The sequence below is a fragment of the Somniosus microcephalus genome, chromosome 13 (genome assembly GCF_052327205.1).
Source record: "Somniosus microcephalus isolate GS21.2 chromosome 13, FLI_Smic_1.0, whole genome shotgun sequence".
NCBI lineage: Eukaryota > Metazoa > Chordata > Chondrichthyes > Squaliformes > Somniosidae > Somniosus > Somniosus microcephalus.
The window spans coordinates 9,208,226-9,235,002 of NC_140999.1; the positions used below are offsets into that span (position 1 = coordinate 9,208,226).

Below are 26,777 nucleotides of genomic sequence, written 5' to 3' on the forward strand. Positions count from 1 at the left end.
TGTGGGGGAGACCAGAACGAGGGGTCACAAATATAAGAGAATCACTAATAAATCCAATAGGCAATTCAGGAAACACCAGAGTGTGATTAGAATGTGGAACGCGCTACCACAAGGAGTATTTGAGGCAAATAGCATAGATGCGTTTAAGGGGAAGCTACATAAGCACGAGGGAGAAAGGAATGGGAGGATATGGTGATAGAGTTAGATGAAGAGGGGTGGAAGGAGGCTCGTATGGAGCAGAAACGCTGGCATGGACCTGTTGGGCCGAATGGCCTGTTTCTGTGCTACAGACTCGATGTAACTCGATGGTTGACCAGTGTTGCTCGCTAAATCTCTGTTGAGGGCCACATCCTAAATTGTGGAATGCTCAAAATGGTCACTCTCGGGAACGCACATCGATGTTCTGAGACTCAGACCTGCACTAAAGATTGCTCGCAGGAGGAACGACTGATTGAAAATCTGTCAAGTGGCCCTGGCACTCTGTGCTAAGACACCGATGTCTATTGATAGCATCCCCTTGCCCTTCTCACAGTGGAGAACAGGGTGTTGGGGAGCGGAATCCATACTGAACTCCAGCAAACTCCGACAGCCATCAGGATACAAGTCGCAGGCGCACAGAGCAGCAACTCTGCAGCAAGCCTCAGGGAGGTTTTCACCAACATTTGATACATGTTTAAGTGCCACATTGTGAGACAATAAAAGACTTGCATTTATGCAGCACCTTTCACAACCTCAGTATGTCCCAAAGCGCTTTACAACCAATGAAGTACTTTTGAAGTGTAGTCACTGTTGTAATGTAGGAAACGCGGCAGCCAATTTGTGCACAGCAAGCTCCCACAATCAGCAATGTGATAATGACCAGTTAATCTGCTTTAGTGATGTTGAGGGATAAATATTGGCCCTGGGAATAACTTCCGCTGCTCTTCTTCGAAATAGTGACCATGGGATCTTTTACGCCCACCTGAGAGGGGGCACTGGGGACCTCGGTTTAATGCTTCCCCCCCCCCCCCCCCCGGAAAGATGACATCTGACAGTGCAGCACTCCCTCAGCACTGCACTGGGAGTGTCAGCCTAGATTTTTGTGCTCAAGTTTCTAAGAGTGGGACTTGAACCCACAACCTTCTCATTCAGATGCCAGAGTGCTACATCTGACAATGGATAACGTGTTGCCTTCTCCAGGCATGTGCATACAACACGCATCAACATGATGGTGCAAATGAGTGGAGGGGTGGTTTTTAAATCGTCCTACCATGATCAAGGGTCACCTAGTAGCAACACATCTTGTTTTGGGGGGAAAATGAAGGTGTTGTAATTCAGACAATGCATGCATCATTCTTTCTGCCACAAAACCACCAGGCATCAGCCAGTTTGAGACATTTCCCTTCAAGAATCAGTTTTGCATTTTTACTACAGTAACAACAAGCCAAGCACAGTATTAACAACCGACTTAAAATTTCGCTTTTTTCGAAAAATACACAAAAAAAGATTAAATCATCATCTCCCGTTTACTTAAAATGTCAAGAAGTGATCCTCCAAAAAAGGAGCCAGCTTTCAGTCCGCAAAAGCTGTTCAGAAGTTCGGGTGCAGCAGCCTAATCGTTGCTTCTTTCCCTCGCCCACCCTCGTGTGTGTTGAACTGAGGCGAGAGGAATGGGTGAGGTCATCAGTTACAATGCCCAGGGCAGTGCGCTTTCGGAGCCCACAAGTCTGTCCCCATCGTCATTTCCCTCTCTTCCAAATGATCCTTTTGGCGATGGGGGGAAAAAAAACATTCGGTGTCCAGGCATCAAGAGTTAAGAGCTACGAGTTAGCTAGCCGAGGAACCAGACAACTGGAAAAATAGTTCGAAGCTTAGGGTAATTCCATTTAAAAAGTCTTTTAAGTTTCCATGTTTCACTTCGCTTCATAACTCGCTGTCTGCTCCTCTAGTTGCATTCAGCTACCACGACACGCAGGGATTGCCTGTTTCAGTTTAATATAGACAATCTTGGTATAAACATAGTTCCAGTTTTCCAAAAAAAATGAACACAAAATATTGCCGGAGATGCAGAAATACGTTTGAGTGTCACTGGGCACTTGTAACACTGTAACTCACACAGTTAGAAGACTCTGCAATTGTAACCTGTATCAGAGTGACACACAGTTGTCCTGCCAATACCCCATTTGCTAATGAAACAACACTTCCTTTCTCCATTTTACACCAGTCGTATATATTTACATACTGTAAGCCAACACATTTTTTGTTTTCTTCCAATATATCTTGTTTGTGCTAACTGCCATCATTTCAGATCAGGACAGAAATAAACATTTTTTTTTTAGAAGCAACTGCTTTGAACAGCAGCAATTTATATGTACACTCCCTCCCGTCTGTTTCAAAATGCAAAAAATAAAACTGTGCACAAAATCTGTACGCTTACCCATACTTTGTTTTTTTTCTTCTTCTTGCAACGAGAAATAAAAGTAGTTTGCAAAAAGACAAGTTACATCTGCACAAAGACTTGCTGCACCCCGCCCCCCCCTTCAGTTCTGAATCACATATATTAAATCACTTCATTTAAATTCTTGCCAAAAACAAAAAGTCCGACTTGTTTAATAATTAAAAAAAAAATCTGTTTTCATGGCCCTGTTTGATTTGCATATAAACACCCCTGATAACTTGAGTCCACCTGTGCTCCAGAGAATAACGAAAGGACTTGTTCAGATTTTAGAGTGGGGGGGGGGGGGGGGGGGGTTATTTGGGGGAAAAAAAACTTCTCCAAAATGTGGTAGAAAGATTTGTGTACAGTTAGCACAATTTGTTTTAACTAAACGGTTATTATTTTTGATGAACAGAGTGGTCAAAACACTCGGTGCGGTTATGATTGATTTTCCTCTATTTTACTGGAATTCCCAACAGGCGCAGACTCCCAACACAGACAAATGTTGTGCGAAAACAAGTCTGGCCACGATTTTATCACCAACGATAATTTCTATTGTCGAAAAAAAAAGGATGAGAAGGGGCAGTTGGAGCCACTGAAGCCAGTCTCTCTCTCTCGTGTTTAATATCCCCCAGCCTCAGCATTCAACGGAGTTTCAAACACTCTTATAGTCTGCATCTTTGTCTAGCAAATTAACCCAGACTTTTATCACCTCATTAGAAGCTCCTTCTGGTATCTGATCAAAGTTTATTATTATTATTATTTTTTTAAAGTTTATATTTCTAACCCCTGGTCCTGCTATCCTTGACTTAAATGCACCAATGACTATTTTAGTAAACTTTACATGTATAGGAATATTATAAACCCACTATTCCTTCACATAAACTGGCGAGAGGACTAGCTTATTTGGATGGGCTAGGTCTGAAGTAAGGAGTCCAGTTTAGATCTGCATAATGTTCACCCGTGAAGGGATCGTTTTATTGCAACCGGCAGGTGTTCCTGGTGCAATTATACATCTCGCCTGCACCAACCAAATTGAACGGCGAGAACTAAAATGCCACAATATTGGGGATATTCCCAGTAATTAAATCCAATTTAACTGGGGCAGACCCATCGACGCTCGTCTTTCTCCCACATACTCACTCGCCAGTGAATAGCTGGTTTCCTGGGTCATGTTCTAGTCCTGTCTGCTGCTTTCTGAAAGGACGCAAAACCCCTTTTTAAGTGGAAATGTAAATACAGATTTTTATATTACATTAGCCTTCCCAGATCCAAATGCTTACAGTATTTCAAAAAATGTAAAAAAAAACTGACTGAGTAATTGAATCTTCAGATACTTAATGGTGGCTACTTAAAAAAATAATTTAAAAAAGCAGTGTTTTTCTACTTTGAACAATATGAATGGGCTCTGTTCAGAAGGGACAGCTGGAGCAGCCCCTGTTCACTGACATCTCCCACCTACTAAACCCAACAAAGGGGCAAGAATCCACAATAAAAATGGTATAAGGTTTGGGGAATTTGCAATATTCCTGCACCAACAACGACCATGATGACGTGGGTATTCCTCTCTGCTTTAGTGTCTGTTAAATGAATGGAGATATTGTAGTGACTATCTGACTTAGCGTCCTGATTATATGGCACAATGTAACTTCAATGGCACACGATTTAAAAAAAATATATAGTTGAGGGCTCTCTCACCAACTCTCTCGCTCGTAAGCAGGGGAGGTTGGAGCAAAAATCTGAACAAGTCCCGTTAGTGGGGTCGTACAACTGGAGCAAGGGTGCGTAGCAGCAACGAAAAAAAAAGAAAAGGATTTTTGGAGCAAGTCTTAACATACACTTCAGAGTATAAATTTCTTTGCAAAGGAACACTGCCGCATCAGCTGGTCTTGTTCAATCGTGGGCGCGTGTTGCCAATATTGACACGGGCGCACACGCTGTGTATAGACTGCCTGGTTCACAGAGTTTTATAGAACGCTTTCACCCTCTCCTTTACTAAGCTGTTGGCGATCACAGCACAGACTGAAGTATAGCGGGCTGACTGATCCCCCGCATGGCTACATCGTCAGCAAGACGAGTTCCTTTTTTTTTGCTAACTGATAAATTTACCTGCATCACTCATTTGGGGGGGAACCCTTTGGCAGACAAGCATCTGAAAATTCCCCCCTCCCAATCCCTCTCCAACCGGGCCATGACACAGGGTTGCCTCCCCTCCAGTTTTTGAAAATTTATAAAATGTAACCCATACCCTGATTTTTTTTTTTTTTTTAACGTCTGTATCCTCTCCCTCTTGACAAATATATATTTTTTTATTAAGAGCAAAGCAAGCCTCCAGACTGAAGCTCGAAACCCCACTTTGCCTGGTTTTTTGATTAACAAATCTTGGCAACCCTAACCTAACACGACCTTCTGCGGCAGAAGTTTCTGCCAATTAAAAATGATGCATATATTTCTTAAAATATAAAAACAAGGGTTTGCTAACAACCCGGGGGGCGGGGGTGAAGATTTTTTCTTTGATTTAAGTTACTGTTCAGCCCCTTATACTATCCCCTCTGCACGCCTGGCCAGGATTCCATTGTCCCCTCGCCCCCCCCCCCCCCCACCACTCATCCCTCAGAGTTTGCAGTTCGAGCTTGCAGATGGAATTATTATTTATTTTAAACCCCCCCCCCCCCCCCAAAACGTTGTACGCACATTCGAATTAAAACTGGTGATCAGTCAGCCCTGTACACCCAGGGGGAAAAAAAAACAAGCAAACTGAAAATGTACTTAGATCCAGAACAGAGTACTGTGAAATATCGAGAGTTGCACATATCATATTAATATCTGAAAGAAGCACTGAGGTAGATTGTCCCAGAAAATTACATCGCACCACATCCTTCTCCTCATTTTCTCATCAGCAACATTTTCATACTCTAAACCTTTTTTTTGTTTTTGTTTTGTGTAGACTGTAAGTTGGGATTCTGTACAGTGATCTCTATAACATTAATAAAAATAAATAAAATATTAATTTGTTTTCGAATATAAGAAAATCTTCAGAATTACAAAAGTGTGAATTTTTATCTCTGGTTATCGTAGTGTGAAACAGCCACTAAGAGTATATTAGAGTGAGGGGCTGTTACTCGGTTTCTGCTAAGTTTTTTTTAAGTTACATAAAAGGAAATCTAGGCACCTTAGAGCTAACAACTTCACACTATGTACAACAAAGCAGTTAATAAGCTCATTATTCCCCACCCCCCTTAGTAACCGTAGACTTCCCCAGACCCACCCAAAAGGCAGTACAATTATACATTTGAAAGATCCCTCCCCCACCCCCCTGCCATGCTTCACTTGCCCTCCCTCCTCTCCCACCATTAACTCCCCTCCCAAGATTTGGGTTCTAAATCCAACCCAGAATAGAATCACAGAATAGTACAGCACAGGAAGAGGCCAGTCGGCCCATCGAGTCCGCGCAGGTGAAAAGCCTCGCCTCCTCTCACCAGCCTCTGTTCAGTTGATTTAACAGCTCTCAACTGGTTACGGGCAGCTACCACCTTTCTTTCGCCTATTTGAGGGCACGTGGTTTGTTGGGGAGTAACTTCCATCTGACGGCATATCTCCTCCGCGCACCCCCCCCTTGCTGGGTCAAAATCCTGGCAGTCCCTACCCAACAGCACTATGGGAGTACCTTCACCACACGGACTGCAGCGGTTCAAGAAGGCAGCTCACCGCCACTTTCTCAAGGGGGCAACTAGGGGTGGCAACAAATGCCGGCCTCGCCGGTGACACCCACATTCCCTGCCATTTTAGTCAACATCCCTGTTTTAAAGTGCCAGTTTTCGGCCTCCCCACCCCACCCCACCCAACGTGGAAGGAAGTTTCCCAGCTGGTCACTGGTGAGCAAAGCAGAGCTGACCCGCTTGCCGCCTGCGAGGCCAGCTGGCAACTTTTAACAGGAGTTAGGCAGGCAGAGAGAAGCAGCACACCCAAGCACTTCAAAACAAACTGCAGAGATGGAGGAAAATGACTGGAGACTGACCCACACTAGGAAGGAAATTAAACATCCCCTTGCAACTGGCCACAATTTTGCCATTTTCCCTACAATTTTTACAGCACCAAATCACTTGCCTTAAGCTACACTCAGACCCTGCTACCCACCCCTTCCCATCCCAAATCCCTGCAATTCCCACCTGGTTGACTACATCTGTGGATTGCATTTATATATATATATATATTGACGGATGCAATGCAAGATATTATTCCAAAGGTTACGGATGTGGTCAATTTTTTGTCTAAAATCACTACTGCAGATCAATAAGGAAGGTGATTAAATCCTGCCGGATCACTGATTAAGACAACAGGACAGGCAGCAGTGTGCCGAGTACAAGCCTGTTGTCGGACAACCAGCTCTACTGCTGTAGGACAGATCGGAGCAGTCTGGTAGCACAGTGGTTGCTTCACGCACCCCCAAACTTAGGTTGGAGCCTGGTCACAGCTGTACACGGGAGCTGTTATGAAGTGGATGGCTAACTATCAAAAAACTAAACCTCGGCTAGGGGGTGGGGGTGCGGGAGCGGGATAAAGAGCGTGGAGATCTGAGCATCTCGAGCCTTTGGCATTCTCTATGCCAGAGGGCTGTGGGTGCTCAGCCACTGAGTATAATCAAGGCTGAGATTGATAAGATTTTTGGGCTTGAAGGGAATCAAGGGATACGGGGATAGGGCGGGGAGAGTGGAATTGAGGTCGAAGATCAGCCATGAATGGCGGAGCAGGCTCGAGGGGCTGTAGGCAATGTTCCCTGTAATTTTTTTTTGGTGCGCGGGCCCTTTAACTGGCTGCGTGGCCCATTCAGTTTTTCACGCATACGCAGTTATTTCCATTGTAAAGCCAGTGAGCGGCCTGCGCGGGACCTCCAGACCACTGCGCGACCGTGCAGCTCAGCGGGGACGTTGACCGGATGGCCGACCCCTGCTCCTATTTCTTAAGCCTGCATCAATCACAGCTCCAGGTGGGAACGGCAGGCAACTGGCAGCTGATGAGGCGACTGCTGCACTTGTAAACTAAGGAAGGCTATTCCACTACGGAATGATGCTACTGAAGCTTAAACGTTCAAAAGCCCACGGTGAAATAAAAGCCACTTCAAATCTAGAGAATCCGGAGCTCTGGGAAATGTAACCCTGCGCTTGGCAAAAACAGCTGTACCTGACCACGTATCAGGAATTTATGGCACAGAAGGAAGCCATTTGGATTGGAATTATCCAGTCAGATTTTCCAATCTCTACACAGGCCAGTCAACCTGGCGCAGGGCATAGTGTACACCGCGAATTGATACTTGCTCTCTCACAAGACTACCTTCCCTCCCTTTATCCTATCCCCGCGTTCGGACATTAATCGCACAATCCCTGGTTGTGAAGGATTCCTGGGACAAATGCTGTGCCAAGTAGTAGCAGCAGAAAAAGTTATTTTAAAGGATACAGGCATAGTTGTAACGCGACACGGGAGCCATTCACATCGCTACCAGTGGAGCTTACAGACATCAGGTAAAGCACAATACTGACATGAGAAGCATATGGCACTTCATCAGTCTTTTTACATTAAAAGCTTTCACCTTGCCCTCTTCTCCCCTCCCCCCCACCCCCCGTCCTGCCCTCGTGGTTGCGATGGCTTGTTTCAGGTCTTTGCATCCACTGCATGCACGTGCTACAGCGGCTTTGCTGAGCATCGGCTAGCTACCTGCATTGTTGATGTTATTTCTACTCCCCCCCCCACCCCCAAAACTCTACTAGCCTAAACCCGCAAGGGAGCCAGTGTTCACGGTCAGCTCACACAGCAGCATCCCTCTCAACCTGTGGATTAGCTCAGGCCCATCACTGGGTTAAGGAACGGCACGAGTTCCTCCTTCATCTCCCACAGGACACACAGGCCAGCAGGTTTTCTACTTTGGTTTTCCTCAGCCCCCCTTAACTTAATGGGGCAGGGGGGAAGGGGGAGAAAGAGATCTCTGGTTGGTGAGTACAGAAGAGGAACCCACCCTCTCCCATGGCCACAGTGTTCAGGCAAAAGAAGTAAATTTTAACGTGAGGACTTTGGATAAGAGTGAGGCAAGTCACTCCTTGTGCCTAATGGCTTAGGAGCCACAGAGTTTATAATGTACTTGACACAGGCCCACGCTTTTTTCCTCTGCTGATGTCTGTAGGGATGGTAGATTATTGAGCGCAACAAAAAAGCTTTACAAGCCATGAGGTGGTGTGAAAGAGGATGGTCTGATATGAAACACTGCACCCTCACCAAAGGTGAGGCAGAGCCAATTACTCATTAATTCTCTGGGTTTCAGATTTTAGTCTGGCACATCTGGAACTATGATCATCCCTTCTCCATTTATGAAGAGACTGGACTGCCAACCTCTCGCACATTCGCACACGCAGGACTATAGTTCTTCCTCCCTCTTCGCCCCTGCCCTCCGCACTTCCAATCAAACACAGGCCTGGAATAAACGGCAAGCAAAGAGCTACCCGTGAGCGTGCAAGAATTGTCTTCCCGGTCCGTTTTTAAAACACGAGCTGGCATCAAAATATTAATTGCCAGTTACCTTCACACGAACCCAACCCAACCCCCTACTACCTCTCCACCTCCTACTCCAGCTTGGGTCGCCAGTTCATAGTACTAGAACGAGTGACTAAAGGTAGCTTAAAAAGCAACCAAGTCGAGTTTACATTGCCACAGGGATGTGCCAACTGTTATGTTTTGATTGAAGTTGTGGCACATCAGCCGCTCCCTTAGCTCTCGTTTTCAATCCTCGGAGAACCACAGTCTGCAGTGTGGACCCTTGAAGGCATCTGAAACAACGTCCCAATAGCTGCTAATTTAAACTTCTCTTCCAGTTTTTCTGCACCTCCCTGTCCTCGCTATCAGACACGCTGACTCCAACATCGCTTAGCAACCCAAATCGAGGCATCGGGAATTCAATTCTGGAACGCTCGCCCGTTCCTCCTGCTCAGCTATGCCGCCATCCCACCCCCACCCCCACCCCCACCCTTGAACTTGGCAATGGACAAAGACGATCTGAAGACCACCAGACCATTTGTTCTTTGCCTTCCTGCCAAGGTCACCCACTGTCTCAAAAGTCACAACAGCAAAGCTTCAACGGTGCACCCGTGACAGAGCAAAAAGCAGAATCTGAAACCCAGAGATTCGCTTTTGTAAATATTTCGCTCCCTGACACAATAACCCTTCGAAAGCCAGGGGAAAAAAAATCACTTATGCTAGCCCAAATTCTACAAAAATAAATCGTGCCTCTAGGACTATTGGTCCTTAGAAACACACTTTTGATTATTGCAAAGTTTTTCTTGGTGAGGAGCGAATACAACAAACATCAATTATGTACAAAAAACATTAAAAGTACAGGATTTGTTTTTTAAAACCCACAAAAATAAGAGAGAAAGCAGCAGCTATTGGTCTGAGGAACTGTTAGCCAACCATTGCGTCTAAAATGACTTCCAGCCATGAGTATTTTTTTTTTTTTTAAAGAAGTTATACATCAGTGTTAGGGTGTTGGAATTTGGCAGAAGATTTAGATTTACTTTCTCTTTACTGTTCCGCAAGATTCCCACTGTTTAAAAAAAAAGTTCACATATCAGGAAAATGAAATTGGACTTTTGCCATTTTAAACTGTAGATGCTTTTTTTTTTGTGTTTCTAACGTTTAAAAAAAAAACGTTTTCCCCCCCAAAATCGGGCCTAAACTCTGTCTCAGCCTCAAGCGCTCCACAGATGAAAGTTCAAAAGGTCACTTCCCGGCTAGGAACCACAGCTATGTTGATAGCAGCCTTGGAAATGCATTACGGGTATGATTCTGGGTGCATGTGTGTGTCTGCGTACACACGCATCGTATGTGCATACGTGCCGGTGTATCAGAATATACATAACTGTGCATTTTGTATTGTACAAGTGTGCATGTATGTTTACATGTATGTGTGCATGTCTGCATGATGCAGTATATGTACGTATGCACAGTATTTATGTGTACGTATTTCTACTGTTATAGAATGCGTGTGTGTGTCCTTTGTTTCTTCACAGTTTGATTCATTTATAACCAGCCACTTGGCAGAATTTTTTTTTTTTTTTTTTAACAAATACAAGGTCCGTTTCCTTGTGAGACAAACTGTGGCAGCCATAATCGAGTCCTGAGATTCTAAAGGCCCAACAAATGAAAGTCAGAAAGAAATGGGAGGTAGAGGAAAACGTTATGAAGGGCTTGACCTTGGTAAGGACAATATTCGCCCGTTCTTCTTCCCTCCGTTCATGTGCGTGTACGGGATATGTTCGTCATAGTTGCCCCTTAGGCCCAAGGTGGGCCCGTTATCCCGGCTGTGACTAAGGGGGGTTTCTGTCTGTGAGTAAGAAGAGGGGTCAAGCGGAATGCTTTCCATGTTCTCGAAATCCATGTCGTATTCCTCCGTGTCGGGGGGCTTGTTATCCTCGCTGTAGTAGAAGGAGACATCCTGAAAGCTTGGGTGGAGATCGTCCTTGAGCATCTCGATGATCTCCACGAAAGCGGGTCTTGCTTTCGGATTGTACTGCCAACACATCTGCATCAGGGTGTGTCTGGAACAACAAAAGGAACGCACAAGAAACAGTTACCGGAGCGCTGGAGATAACACAAAAAATAGACTAAAAGCAAAACGCTGCGATATAGAAATTAAAGTCTGTAATAATGGCAGTAATAAATAGAACCATGGAGGTTTACAGTGCAGGAGAAAACTCATTCGGCCCATTATGTCTATGCTAGCTTCTTTGTTACAGCAACCCGAAAATAACCACAATTCACTGCTCTCTTCCCAGTGGATGGTTTAAGATGAAATTCTTCACTTTCAGCCCCGCCAGCTGTGGCTCAGTGGGCAGCACTCTCGCCTCCGAGTCATAAGGTTGTGGGTTCGAGTCCCACTCCAGAGACTTGAGCACAAAAATCTAGGCTGACACACCCAGTGCAGTACTGAGGGAGTGCTGCACTGTCAGAGGAGACGTTAAACCGAGGCCCCTTCTGCCCTCTCAGGTGGACGTAAAAGATCCCCGTGGCACTATTTAGAAGAGGAGCAGGGAAGTTATCCCCGGTGTCCTGGCCAATATTTATCCCTCAACCAACACCATAAAAAAGCCCCCAGACGATCTGCTCATTATCACATTGCTGTTTGTGGGAGCTTGCTGTGCACAAATTGGCTGCTGCATTTCCTACATTACAACAGTGACTGCACTTCAAAAGTACTTCACTGGCTGTAAAGCACTTAGAGATGTCCTGAGGTCGTGAAAGGTGCTGTATAAAAGCAAGTCTTTCAATTTCCTCCATGGTGTCAGTCCACCCGACCTCAGTGACCTTCTCCAGCATTATGTCGCAGCCCACAACCTCCGCTCCTCCAATTGACTCCCTGCTCCATCATTGCAAATGAATCTTTCCACTTTGCTCCCTGGAACCCTTGCCCCAAACCACTTGGCTTTGTTGCATCGCTCCAATCCTTTCAAGACCTCCTTAATACTTATCTCTTTCACACCTGGAGTACTGTGAGCAGTTCTGGGCACCACACCTTAGGAAGGATGTATTGGCCTTGGAGGGAGTGCAGTGTAGGTTTACTAGAATGATTACACAAGTTAGGGTTGTATTCCCTAGGATTTAGAAGGTTAAGGGGTGATCTGATCGAAGTTTTCAGGATATTAAGGGGAACAGATAGGCTAGACAGAGAGAAACTATTTCTGCTGGTTGGGGATTCTAGGACTAGGGGGCATAGTCTAAAAATTAGAGCCACACCTTTCAGGAGTGAAATTAGGAAACACTTCAACACACAAAGGGTGGTAGAAGTTTGGAACTCTCTTCCGCCAACGGCAATTGATGCTGGATCAATTGTTAATTTTAAATCGGAGATTGATAGCTTTTTGTTAACCAAAGGTATTAAGGGATATGGACCAAAGGCATGTAGATGGGGTTAGATCGCAGATCAGCCCATGATCTCACTGAATGGCGGAACAGGCTCGAAGGGCTGAATGGCCTACTCCTGTTCCTATGTTTGAACTTGTCTTGAACCCAGGCTCCCAAAGTGCCCTCCTCGCCCTCTTGCAAAGTGTTTCGACATGTTTTTGGAAAGAGATGTAGAGCGGTTTAGGGAGGAAATTCCAGAGCTTAGGGCCTCGGCAGCTGAAGGCACGGTCACCGATGGTGGAGCAATTAAAATCAGGGATGCTCAAGAGGCCAGAATTAGAGGAACGCAGAGATCGCGGAGGCTTGCGGGCCTGGAGGAGATCACAGAGATAGGGCGGGGGGGGGGGGGGGCGAGGCCATGGAGACATTTAGAATCCAAGATGTGAATTTTAACATCGAGGCGTTGCTTAACTGAGAGCCAATGTAGGTCAGCGAGCACAGGGGTGATGGGTGAACGGGACCTGGTGCGAGTTAGGACACGGGCAGCCGAGTTTTGGATGACCTCAAGTTTACGGAGGGTAGAACGTGGTAGGCCGGCCAGGAGTACGTTGGAATAGTCAAGTCTAGGTTACATGGAAAGCACAATCTTGGATGAGTGAATAGCAGAGACATCCTAATCAAAAAGGTACCAGGTTCGACCCACGCCGAGACACAAGCCAGGGCAATGGCAAGGGTGCCATCATTGACATTACTGGTGCAGTAAGCCAGAAGTCAATACCTGCAGGAGAAGATGGGGAAGAGAAGAAAGTTGGTGAGGGAAAAAAAAAAAAAATCATACTCACAATCTATCTGCACAGTTATCTGGCCGATCCAAAAAGCCTCCGTCCATAACGAATTTAAGAACCTGTTCGTTTGACAGTCCCTGGTACGGCTGTTCTGCTAGAGTGCTGACCTCCCAAAGTACAACTCCAAAAGACCTGACAATAGAGCACAAGTGCACACACACTTTAAAAAAAAAAGTCAAAATGGACTTTAAAAAAAGTCATCCAACCTCCATTAGAATCGTGGAATCGTACAGCGCGCAGGAGGCCACCATGCGGCACATCGTGACTGTTCTTTGAAAGCCGTCCAATTTAGTCCCGCACCCCAGCTTTCCCGCCACCACCCCCCCCCCCCGCATATCCCTGCAAATTAGTCCTCTTCACACACTTGTCCAATTTGCCTTTTGAAAGTTCCTTTGGAAGCCTATTCCGCAATCCTTTCAGGTAGTGCGTTCCAGATCTCGACAAGCCTCCATGTGAAAACATTGCTCCTCATTTCCCCGCTAGTTCTTTTGCCAATTACAGGTATTTGATACCCGTGACCTCTGGTTACCAAACCACTTGCCAGAGGAAACATTTTCTCCCTACTTGTTCCATCAAATACCTCTGTTAGGTCTCCCCTGAACCTTCTCTGGTCTAAGGAGAATAATCCCAGTTTCTCCAATCTCTCCACATAACTGAAGTCCCTCATCCCTGGTATCGCCCTGGTGAACCTCCTTTGTACCCTCTCCAAGGCCTTGCCATCCTTCCTAAAGTGCGGTGCCCAGAACTGTACACAATACTCCAGCTGAGGCCTCACCAGTGGTTTGCAAAGGTTTAGCACAACCTCCCTTGCTTTTGTACTCTATGTCTCTATTAATAAAGCCAAGGATCCCATATGCTTTTTTAAAAGCAGCCTTTTCAACTTGCCCTGTCATCTTCAAAGATTTGTGCACATATCACCCCCCACCCAGAGTCTCTCTGTTCCTGCACCCCCTTTAATATTGTACCATTTAGTTGACATTGATTCTCCAGCTGTGGCCTATCCAGTGATTTGTAAAGGTTTGGCATGACTTCCTTGTTTATGCATTCAATGCCCCGATTTACAAAGTCAAGTATCCACAAGCCTTATCAACTTGCCCTGCCACCTTCAAAGATTTGTAAATATGCACCCCCTCCCCCAGTGTCTCTGCTCTTGCACCCCCCCTCAGAATAGTACCGACCAAGTAAGTTGCAACAGCCTGGATTGCAGGCCTCTCCGCTGCAGAGAGAACCTTTAACAGGAAGGGGAGAGTTCTCCACAACCATTAGTGACGCTCTTAGAAAGAACTCGCTTTTATATATGGAGCCAAGGTGGGTGGATGGAGTTAGGATACAGATCAGCCATGATCTCACAGAATGGCGGAATGGGCTCGAGGGGCTGAATGGCCTCCTCCTGTTCCTTTATAGCACCTTTCAGCGGCTCAAAAACTGATCTTTCATGTCACTACAGTTTGAGAGACCTTTCTGTGTGCAAATTGACAGCCATGTTTGCCCAGTCACTACACTTCAACACAATACATTGTGCATGGAGGCCAGACATGGTAAGACACTGTATAAACGTAGGTGGTTCTTTATACACTGCCTCGCAAGAGGCGGGGCACAGTTCATTTCGAATTTAACACTTTGTCAAAGATAAACATCCTGTAAAGATCCTGGGAAAATCAAAAGTTATTACGCCGCACTACACAGGATATACGGCACAGAAACAGGCCATTTGGCTCAACCAGTCCATGTCGGCGCTAATGCTCCACTCGAGCCTCCTCCCATCTTTCCTCATCTAACTATCAGCATAACCCTCTATTCCCTTCTCCCTCATATGTTTATCTAGCATCCCATTAAATGCATTTATACTATTCGCTTCAACCACTCCCTGTGGCAGCGAGTTCCACATTCTCACCACTCTCTGGATAAAGAAGTTTCTTCTGAATACTCCACTTGATTCCTTGGTGACTATCTTATATTGATGGCCTCTAGTTTTGCTCTTCACAAGTGGAAACATTCTCTCTCTATCCACTCTATCAAAACCTTTCATAGTTTTAAAGACCTCTATTAGGTCACCCCTCAGTCTTCTCTTTTCAAGAGAAGAGACCCAGCCTGTTCATCCTTTCCTGATGGGTAGAACTTCGCATTCCTGGTATCATCCTTGTAAATCTTCTCCGCACCCTCTCTAGTGCCTCTATATCCTTTTTATAATATGGCGACCAGAAATGCACTCAGTACAGACATGTTCACAACAGTAAGACTGACTCACCAAACGTCGGAGTATGTAGTAAACACTCCGTCCTTCAGGGACTCTGGAGCCATCCATCGCACAGGCAGCAACCCTTTCCCACCTTTACGGTAGTAGTCCGTCTCATATATGTCTCTGGTCATTCCAAAGTCTTTAAAAAAAAACCATAGTAAAATAATTCTAACCTCTAAGCTAGTAAGTTTACGCAATATATGCAGGGGAGGAAGTTTCCATAAAATGCGATAGCATCAAATTAAATGGTATGACATTTTCAATATAATACAACCACTTCCACTTCTGTAAGTTAAGAAGAAGTTTAGAGTACATTTAAGGACATAAGAAATAGGAGCAGGAGTCGGCCATTTGGCCCCTCGAGCCTGCTCTGCCATTCAATAAGATCAGGGCTGATCATCGACCTCAACTCCACATTCCAGCCCGATCCCCATATCCCTCAATGTCCAAAAATCTATCTCTCTCCGTCTTGAATATACTCAACGACTCAGCATCCACAGCTCTCTGGGATAGAGAATTCCAAAGATTCACCACCCTCTGAGTTAAGAGATTTCTCCTCATCTCAGTCCTAAATAGCCGATCCCTTATCCTGAGAATGCCAGCGCTTTTCACACCTAATCTAGAGCCGTCTTTTGTCTCCACTAGTCCTATCACCATCTCGTCTCGTTTTGAATACCTCTTAATGTCTCTTCTCTTTTGTTCTCTCCCAGCCTGGCCTCTTAATCCATTTCATTTCCTGTGCTTCTTTAGTCTTGACAAAGGGGTTTTCACCAAAAACGTTGACTCTAATTTCTCTCCACGGATGTTGCCTGGCCTGCTGAGTTTTTCCAGCATTTTCTGTTCAATATTCTATGGTCGCTTGCCATTTTAATTCTCCATCCCACTCCCTACACTGTTCCAACGAAGCTCAATGGAAGCTCGAGGAACAGCATCTTTCGATTCAGCACTTTACAACCATCCAGAATCAACATCGAGTTCAACAATTTCAGATCATAACCACTGCTCCCATTTTTCTTCCGGGCAGCAGCTGTTGATGATTCTGCTGTTGCCGTTTATAGATCCTCTCGACCCATTTTGTTTCTTTACTTGTCCCATTACCACCACCTTTTGCCCTGCAGCATCATCCGTTTTGCCATTTAATCACCACTTACCCCCCACTTTCCCTGCCTCTGTACTTGCTTATAAACTGTTAAAGCTCTAACTTCTTCCAGTTCTGGCGAAAGATCATCGACCTGAAACTTCAACTCTGTTTCTCGCTCCACAGATCTACTGAGTGCTTCCAGCAATTTTCTGTTTTGATGTCCTATATTTCACACAGGTAAATCTGGGTTAAAGAATGCAAGTGGAAACTCTGTCCCAGAAAATGAAATTGCGAGCTTGTGGAGACTGGCGAACACAGAATCAGGTTCCAATGTGATGCTCCACATACCAAAATAGCCTGCTGACACTCACCTTCTAGACTCTCAAATGAGAATTGGCCATTTAGGCCAAGAACACAAGAACATAACAATTAGGAGCAGGAGTCGGCCATTCGGCCCCTCGAGCCTGCTCCGCCATTCAATAGGATCATGGCTGATCTTCCACCTCATCTCCACTTTCCTGCACTATCCCCATATCCCTTGATTCCCCTAGAATCCAAAAGTCTATCGATCTCAGCCTTGAATATACTCATCGGCATCCACAGCCCTTTGGGGCAGAGAATTCCAAAGATTCACAACCCTCCGAGTGAAGAAATTCCTCATCTCAGTTTTAAAAGGCCGACCCCTTATCCTGAGACTGTGCCCCCTAGTTCTAGACTCTCCAGCCAGGGGAAACAACCTCTCGGCATCTACCCTGTCAGTCCCATTCACATTTGCCCAATCGCAGATTTTATCTAACTCCTGTCCACCTGCCTTGACCGCACCCTTAAGTTTAGTCCCTCCCGTGAATTTAAATAAATAAAACACTCAATTTTTTTTCAACCCACGTTTTGCTTCTCTCATTGGGTAACCTGTGACAGTAAAGTAAAGCTTTGTTCCCTTCACTTCCTCCCCCGCTCCCTAAATTTGCACCGTGCGATCCGTCTCCCACCGATCCCTACCTCCAATTTTCACGGTGTAATCCTCTCCCACCATGCAATTACGAGCGGCCAAGTCTCGGTGAACAAATTTCTTTGCATTCAGGTAGGCCATTCCATCTGAAATCTCCGCTGCCACCTGAATCATCTCCTTCAGGGTGGGCGGCGGACGGCCTGGGTTATTCTGGCAGGGTGAGAAAAATAAAGCGACAATGTTTTCACAACCGTTTATTCGGCGCATGGACGCGACTGCTGCCCACCAAATGAAAGCAGCTGCGCACGCGCAGTTCGTGCCAGCGCCTTTTTTGGTTGCGCGGGGGAAAAGAGCTCGCTGCTGTCGAGCTGAGCCGCATCAGGAAAAGAAAAATTAAAATTAAAAGTTGAATTCGCGTTTCTATCGGCTAATGAAAGGTAACATTAAAAAAAATTTAAAAATCCGAGTTAAATAAAAAGGGAAGAATTCAATGTTTTTCTTTTTTAAAAATGGCCACAGCTTTGCGGCTATTTCCGAGCCTCACTGCATTCCTGAGGTGAGGGAGGGAGGGAGGGAGGGAGGGAGGGAGAGAGAGAGAGAGAGAGAGAGAGAGAGAGAGAGAGAGAGAGAGAGAGACAGGGAGGGAGAGAGAGCGAGAGAGACAGGGAGGGAGAGAGACGGGGAGGGAGAGAGAGAGACAGGGAGGGAGAGAGACAGGGAGGGGGAGAGAGAGAGCGAGAGAGACAGGGAGGGAGAGAGACAGGGAGGGGGAGGGAGAGAGCGAGAGAGACAGGGAGGGAGAGAGAGAGACGGGGAGGGAGGGAGAGAGAGAGACGGGGAGGGAGAGAGAGAGAGACAGGGAGGGAGGGAGAGAGAGAGACAGGGAGGGGGAGAGAGAGAGAGAGAGACAGGGAGGGGGAGAGAGCGCGAGAGAGACAGGGAGGGAGAGAGAGAGAGAGACAGGGAGGGAGGGAGAGAGAGAGACAGGGAGAGAGAGAGAGAGAGAGAGAGAGAGAGAGAGAGAGAGGTGTAAAAGTTTAAATTCCCAGAACTTTATTTAAATGGTGAAGTCCCAACATCACTGGGCAGTGACGTGTAACACGGGTCTGTCACCCCGATGTCTGAGACCAGCCTCCGACGTAGAAATATAATGCCGCTGAACATTACACAGACGGGAAAGCCCCAGCAGCCCCCTCCGTTAATACATTTTTAAATATTTTCCCAGAACGCTTTTGACATTTTTACAAAGGCCGCGAGGACATTATTTGTGATGTTACCTCAGCATCCGGCCGCAACGATCGCAAGTAGCTCTTCAGATCCCCGTGGGTCATCAGCTCCATGACAACCAGGGTTGGCTGTCCCTTTGACACAACGCCGAGCAAACGCACCTACAACGGCAGACGCAAGTTTCAGCACAACTCCTACTCAACACGAAACACGTTCAGGAGCTGCTCCGTGCAGCCTGAGCTCTGACAGACAACAACAGGCTCATCTTTAATCGAGAGATTCCGCATGAAAAGCTGTCGTGAGGGCCGACTCTGGGGAGGAAGGCAATCCAGTGCCGTGTGTGGTGGTGAATAACGCTGGGCGACAGGTTCAAGTATCAGATTAAAATCTGCTGGGCGTATCTCCAGTCAGTCATTTACGATGTTGGTTGGCTTACTTCACCCAACCACTTACTCCACCAATGGCGGCCCTGCCTTCAGCCATCTAGGCCCCATGTTCTGGAATTGCCCGCCTAAGCTCCTCCGCCTCACCACCTTAAAGACCCTCTGTAAAACCCACCGCTTTGACCAACCTTCTGGCCACCCCTCCTAATATCTTTTTCTTGCCGTCCATTTTTTGTCTGATTATGCTTCTGTGAAGTGCCTCAGGACGTAGAAGCTGGAAATCTGGAACAAAAACCTCCCGCAGACTGGCTGACTTATTCACTGTTTTCACTGCCACACGAGTATCCGGCCATCCCTTCACAATATCCCTTGCGTTCCCTTCATAGACCATACCGAAGGAACCTTGCCTGTGCGCTCCTGTCTCTGTCTGTGTGTGTGTGTGTGTGTGTGTGTGTGTGTGTGTGTGTCTGTGTGTGTGTGTACGCGTCTGTGTATGCCTGCATCTGTGTGCGTGCGTCTGCGTGTGTGCGTGTGCCTGCGCCTGTGTGCACGGGCCTGTGTGTGTGTGTGTGTGTGTGTGTGTGTATATGCCTGTCTGTGTGTATGCACGTGTCTGTCTGTGTATGTGTATGCCTGCGCCTGTGTGCGCGCGTCTGTATATGCCTGCGCCTGTGTATGCCTGCACCTGTGTGCGCACGCCTGCCTGCGTGTGCGTGTATGCCTGCGCCTGTCTGTGTATGTGCGTGTCTGTGCGTCAGAGTGAGTCAGATCAAGCAAATGAGTGCGTGCGTGCATTCTATTTCCCCCCCTCTGTCCGTTTAGGTGCTGTTCATCGGTATTTTTCCCCCAATTCTGATGGAGGGTCTACACCTGAAACACTGACTTCTCTGCGCTGCTCTCATCACACAAGCTGATTTGACCTGATGAGTGTTTCCACCATTTTCTGTCTTTGCCTCCAACACCAGTAGTCCATTACTCATCGCCTCCAAGACTTCAATGATTGCCTTGTGCCTTTTTGACCAGAACTGAAGACATGGCCCGGACGGGGCAGGGTGGTTTTTTTTGTCAGTGGAGGGAGGGCAGGAGTAATAACCACAAGGATATATTAAAAGAAAAGGGAGAGAGAGTGTAAAGATCATACCACATGGTGACAGCTGAACGCCTTCATCACTGACGCCTCATTCAAGAACTCTATGCGCTCCCGCAGACTGGCCGACTCATTCACTGTTTTCACTGCCACACGAGTATCCGGGTATCCCTTCACAATATCCTTTGCGTTCCCTTCATAGACCATACCGAAGGAACCTTGCCCCAGTTCTCTCAGCAGCTCTATCCTATCGCGTGCAACCTCCCATTCGTCTGGAACGTAGACTAGGAGAAATAATGTCAGAAACATTTAGTGGCGCTGCAATAAACCAACGTTCACCATAAACACAGCCCATGAGAACCACTGGCAACCTCTATTTACCTTCTCTAGTCTTTGAAGAAAAGAAAACGTGGAATGACAATCGACCGAACTGAAGCTAAGTTTAACTCAGAAATAAGCTCTTCATACTTAGGTCATTGATTTACAGAGCAGACTGATACCTAGTGCTGCACTGAATCAACAACAACAACTTGCATTTATATAGTGCCTTTAACATAGTAAAACATCCCAAGGTGCTTCATAGGAGTGTTATCGAACAAAACTTGACACCGAGCCACATCGGGAAACATTAGAACCAGCAGCTTGGCTAAAGAGGTATGTTTTAAGGAGTGTCTTAAAAAGAGGTGAGGTATAGAGGCGGAGAGGCTTAGGGAGGGAATTCCAGAGCTTAGGGCCTAGGGAGGTTAAGGCTCGGCCGCCAATGGTGGAGTGATTAAAATCGAGGATACGCAAGAGGCCAGAATTGGAGGAGCGCAACATAACATAAGAAATAGGAGCAGGAGTCGGCCATCTGGCCCCTCGAGCCTGCTCCGCCTTCAATAAGATCATGGCTGATCTTCTACCTCATCTCCATTTTCCCGCACTATCCCCATATCCCTTGATTCCCCTCGAGTCCAAAAATCTATATCTCAGCCTTGAATATACTCAACGACTGAGCCTCCACAGCCGTCTGGGGTAGAGAATTCCAAAGATTCACAACCCTCTGAGTGAAGAAATTTCTCCTCATCTCAGTCCTAAATGACCGACCCCTTATTCTGAGACTGCGACCCTTGGTTCTAGACTCTCCAGCCAGGGGGAACATCCTCCCTGCATCTACCCTGTCAAGCCCTGTAAGAATTTTGTATCACCTCTCATTCTTCTAAACTCTAGAGAATATAGGCCTAGTCTCCTCAATCTCTCCACAGGGGACAATCACATTCCCCACCCCCCCCCATCCCAGGAATCAGTCTGGGAGAACGCAGAGATCTCATTAGATTGCAGGGCTGGAGGAGGTTACAGAGAATCAAGAATGGATTTGGATCAATTGCTGGTTCAGCAAGCAAAAGACCAGGGATGTGCATCTAGAATCAGATCTTTGATGGTAGAGTGAGTTGGATGGGAAGAGTGGCCTTTTCTCCTTCCTACTTCCTTCTAGCCGTCAACCTGTGTTGTCCAGCTTTTCAAACAACAACCCCGAACTTAGGTAGTACCTTTAAAGTGCAAAATTAATTGCAAAGGCAGCTCACAGTGGGCGAAAGGAGGGGAAGTTGGACGCCAAGCACGAGTTTACCCAAATTACCAAAGGTATTTTAAGCAGGCTTTTGAAGGGGAGGAAGAAATGTAGCAAGGCAGAAGGGGTGCGAGAAGAGAAAAATCATTTTTGGCACTTAACAAAAGGGGCCAGTTCCAAAAGACATTCAGCACTCTAAAGGGTTAATCTGTGCCGTTTCATTTCAGTGACGTGTGCCAGTGGCAAAGCACTTGCTTACGGTGCTTTTATTTTTAATTGCGGCTCACTGCTGTTACGACTAGTTTACTTTGAACCATCTACCTCTTTGTGAATCTGATTGTAAGGGCACAATAGTCGCAGCCTCTGTCCCCCCCAGTGGTAACAAGTGGAAAGGAGGAGGTTGGGCCTCGGATGAGCGGAAGGCGCATGCAGGATGCGGGGCTGGAGCAGCCTGCAGGGAGAAAGAGCAGACCGAGACCACGGAGGGAAGTGAAGATGAGGATTTTGAAAGTGTTGCGCTAGATTGGGGGGAACCAGCACAGGTTGGCTAGGGCAGATGAGCCGTACACAGTGCAACACGAGACGTGGGTTGGCGGCATTCAGACGAGTTGGGAGCTCGTATAGGAGAGAGGTCAGGATAGCGGAGAGGAGAGCACTGAAGAAAGTGAATCATTGAAGGAATGAGAGTGAGAGAGAGAAAAACAGATTTCTTTGAGCTCAGACACTTACCATCGCTGGCACTGATGTACTCTGGATTCGAAGAAGTGTAAAAAATTCCTGTGGGTACTTCAGTTCGTCTGAAATCAAGAAAAACTCAATAAAATATCTGCCGTGATCACTTAAAGCAAAAGAATTTCCCAATGAAAAAATGCACACTTACATTTTATGATTGATGACTGTCCTGTTCTATTTTCTCGTAACTATACTGTTGACTTACTTTATCACTTCAGCTGTTTAGTAAAAAAAGTATGTTCCATTTCGAAAAAAAAATCAAGAGAGAAGCAAGTTTCACTCGGGCATCAATCTTTTTTAAAAATAGGGCGATCGTAGTCAATGAATGGTACCTAGCAGCGTAAGATCATATAGGATCAAAAAAAAGCCCTTGCAATTCAATAGCCATACTGTACTCTCTCTTCTACTTCTCAATCGGTTTTTATTTGCCTAAATGAAAAACTAACCAGCCGTCTCCTGAGGTTTTTCCCAACGCTACCCAGCTCCCGCTATCTTTCCTGGGTCGTCTGTTCGACACCTTCACCACCCTCTGTGGGAAATAGTTAGAAGCTCACAAGAGGCGCGGCCAGAGCAGGGTCGTGGCAAAAAAAAAATGCTCCATGTAAATCGTAGCTGTGGCTTTTACACCCACTGATGGTGAAAGCTGACTACGCCATTCTGATGATGGGCTCGCACTCCCAGGTCATAATAACCTGCATGCAGATGCAGCTTGCAAACTGGACCTGATATATGAAATATATAACAAAGCTTCTGAAAGATAGAGTGTTCAGCAGAAACCAAGCACATTTTTAGCATGTTAGAAACATAGAAAACATGGAAAAATAGGAGGAGTAGGCCATTCGGCCCTTCGAGCCTGCTCCGCCATTCAATATGATCATGAATGATCCTCTATCTCAATACCATATTCCCGCTCTCTCCCCATACCCCTTGATGTAAAATGTTACTATTACAAAAAAAATCATCTAAATCCTGTAACACTAAAATTTTATTCAAGAAAGTGTTATTAATGCATTTTTTTGGCAAGTGCTGAATTGTTATGGTCAGTCTCATAAATGTAAGGGTACAGTAGCCTAGTGGCTATGTTACTGGACGAGTAATCCAGAAGCCTGGACTAATGATCCGGAGACGTCATCACGACAGCTGGGGGAATTTAAATTCAGTTAATTAAATAAATCTGGAATAAAAAGCTAGTATCAGTAATGGTGACCATGAAACTACCGGATTGTTGTAAAAACCCATCTGGTTCACGAATGTCCTTTAGTGAAGGAAATCTGCCACCCTTACCTGGTCTGGCCTATATGTGACTCCAGACCCACAGCAATGTGGTTGACTCATAACGGCCCTCTGAAATGGCCCAGCGAGACACTCAGTTTTACCAAACTGCTACAAAGAACTGTGGGAGCACCTTCACCACACGGACTGCAGCAGTTCACGAAGGCGGCTCACCGCCACCTTCTCATGGGCAATAAATGCTGGCCTTGCCAGCGACGCCCACATCCCGTGAACAAATTTTTAAAAAATGAAAATGAAATAGGGACTTCTCCAGCCTGACTCTGCCAGTCTGGTGAAGAGGTACACCTGATACATGACTCTTTATTCCAAATCGGTCTGCTGTGCTTTTCCTCCATTTTCTTTGCTCTGGGGCAAAGTCTGTATTCAAGGTGATGCAGTGCAACAGCAGACTGCTGCTTCAAAGCATCATGCTAAGTTGGGGCCCCCCCTGCAATGTTCCCGCTAAAGCTTGCGCAGGCTGTTCACCGGCTTTTACGCTGTAGGTACCGCGCACGCACAAAAGTTTGAATGGGCCGAGCAGGAGGCAGTGCGGCTTACGGGGGGGGGGGGGGGGGGAGCGGGGGGGACATCGGATCCCTGCTGTACTGGCACATCTCAGAGCAGCCAGCGACAGACCTTGAGGACCCAGTCACACAGCTGATCATTTCGGCTGGAGGTGCGGTGCATAGTGACGCGAGACCTGGAGAGAAGGAACGAGGGAGGGAGGGAGATATTAAGTGTTCTGATAAGCCAGTCGATTGTTCTTACCTCTTCTTCACCACAACATAGACGGTTGTAACCAGGATGATGAGCAGAGCGGCAAAGATTAATGGCCCAATTATCTTGTAAATGTCAGTGTCACGATCTGTTTGCAAGCACAAGAAGAAAAAAAGTGTTCAGTTCAAAGAGGTCAGAACTTGATTTGGCAAAACATATTGGCCCAAAATTTGCAGACAATGGCGAAGCAAAGGCCTTCAGCCTCTGACCCCGAAGAAAGCTGCCCACAGAGGTCTCGCAATCTCTGTGGCGAGAATTTTGCCTTTTTCAACGCGCAACTGATTTCAGTGCAGGATAGTGGGGGTTCCCCAACCCGCTCTGCTGCGACGTCAACAAGCTGTCCAAGCAGCCGATCAACACTGCAGAATTCTCACAGACAGGGAAGCAGGAAATGAGAACCTGCTTTTATCCCGACTTTTTCAAAATGTTACGGAGAGCGAAATAAAGATTGGGGCTCTCACATGGGGATAAGGTAAAGAACCTGAAAGATCAGGAACAAACTTTTTTTTAATATATAAAAGTTTCTTAAATATTGTAATTTTTATCATAATGGAGAAATTTGACACTCCACAAAATTAAAATTAGTTTTTCAGGGCCATAGCATTTGTTCAGTCAATACGCTGCTAAAACCCCAGTTACACCTATTCCAGCAAGGCCTATCTTTTAATGGGGTATTTAACACCGTGGAAAGGCCCAAGTTTTTGTCAGTTTCCCTGATTTGACAGATTAATGATTGCTGGCTGTGAGGGCGAGGGTGGGGCCCACAGCGCAGCCGGTGTCGGAGCAGGGAATGACTGCCTGCAACTTCAGGATTTTCGTGTTTAGATGCGCGTGCGTTACATCCTGAAGTTGTGGCCAGTTTCAAAGGGGTAATAACGGCGAGATATCTGCACTCCTCTAATTCTGCCCTCTTGGTGGCTGTGCCTTCAGCTGCCTGGGCCCTAAGCTCTGGAATTCCCTGCCTAAACTTGTCCGCCTCTCTACCTCTCTTTCCTCCTTTAAGACGCTCCTTAAAACCTACCTCTTTGACCAAGCTTTTGGTCACCTGCCCTAATTTCTGCTTATGTGGCTCAGTGTCAAATTTTTTGTCTTATAATACTCCTGTGGAGCACCTTGGGACGTTTTACTACGTTCAAGGTGCTGTACAAATACAAGTTGTTGTTGTTGGAAGTACTTCAGCAGTGGTCTAAAAAGAAGCAAGGTTATCAGCTATACATTATTATAACCCTGCCCCAGACTAACCAGGAGCAACACCCCAAGATATCTCTAATTGTTACTTGTAGAAGTTTTGAAGTGCATCTGTTGTAAATGCAAAATCCCCATCACGTTAAAAACCATGATTGGTTCCGAAGAAATATGAACCAATCACAAAACACTAAACCACTGCCTCGGGGTACACTTTGGTTCTTAGCAAATTTCAGCCAATCAAGAAGTGCTAAGTGACAATGAACCAATTGGTATTTTGACCTACTTCAGGGAAATTTCAACCTATCAGCTTAATTGAATGGTTACGCTAGAACTGTATAAAACACTACAGGAAACTTTCGTTTAACCGGAGGTTAAATGTCCGGAAAGCTCTATCTACCGGCAAAATTCAGGAGCCGTTTCCTATAAGTTTTTTTACTTCTCGTTGCTTTTTTTTCCCCAGTCAGGCTCTGCAAGGTCTAGCTGACGCTTTTAAGTTGCGGCCGACTGTTTTGAAGCTGTTGCTAAGCAACAGGGTTTGTTGATTCACATGGAGCTCAAAAGCTCCGTATGTTTTAACATTAGCGCTGGTTTCTACGGCAGTTTTGATGGTACGGCACCAGCTCGGTCCAGTCAGTGCCGGATACCAGAAAGTTTCCTGTAGTTAGGTCACGGCTAGAGTACTGCGTACAGTTCTGGTCGCCACATTACAGGAAAGATCTGATCGCACTAGAGAGGTTACAGAGGAGATTTAAGAGGATGTTGCCAGGACTTTAGCCATGAGGAAAGATTGGATAGGCTGGGGTTGTTTTCTTTGGAATAGAGGAGGCTGAGGGGAGACTTGATTGAGGTGTATAAAATTATTAGACAGGGTAGATAGGAAGGACCTATTTCCCTTAGCAGAGAGGTCAATAACCAGGGGACATGTATTTAAAGTAATTAGTCGAAGGATTAGAGGGGAGTGGAGGAGAAACTTTTTCACCCCGAGGGTGGTGAGGGGTCTGGAACTCACTGCCTGAAAGGGTGGGAGAGGCAGAAACCCTCAGCGCATTTAAAAAGTACTTGGATATGTGTCAGGAATCTTATCATGACTCATGAAGTAACACTGGGCGGCCAGCTGGTGGCGCCGTCCAAGGAGTATAAATACTCG

The 26,777-nt window shown here is 46.2% G+C and overlaps 1 protein-coding gene across 2 annotated transcripts in view; it reads right to left on the reverse strand.

Moving 5' to 3' along the window:
• Positions 1 to 5,765: 5,765 nt before the first annotated feature.
• The window catches only part of LOC147108036 (insulin receptor-like), a 257,698-nt gene continuing 236,686 nt past the window's right edge, over positions 5,766 to 26,777 (reverse strand). For both annotated transcript variants that reach the window (XM_086004472.1, XM_086004471.1), the window contains 8 exons: positions 24,434 to 24,530; positions 22,391 to 22,458; positions 20,167 to 20,396; positions 18,693 to 18,803; positions 17,466 to 17,625; positions 15,395 to 15,524; positions 13,144 to 13,278; positions 5,766 to 10,998 (listed from right to left, as the gene is read on the reverse strand). In XM_086004472.1, the coding sequence (XP_085860598.1) occupies positions 10,638 to 10,998; positions 13,144 to 13,278; positions 15,395 to 15,524; positions 17,466 to 17,625; positions 18,693 to 18,803; positions 20,167 to 20,396; positions 22,391 to 22,458; positions 24,434 to 24,530 (1,292 nt within the window). In that variant the 3' untranslated portion in view covers positions 5,766 to 10,637. The remainder of the gene's footprint in view (positions 10,999 to 13,143; positions 13,279 to 15,394; positions 15,525 to 17,465; positions 17,626 to 18,692; positions 18,804 to 20,166; positions 20,397 to 22,390; positions 22,459 to 24,433; positions 24,531 to 26,777) is intronic.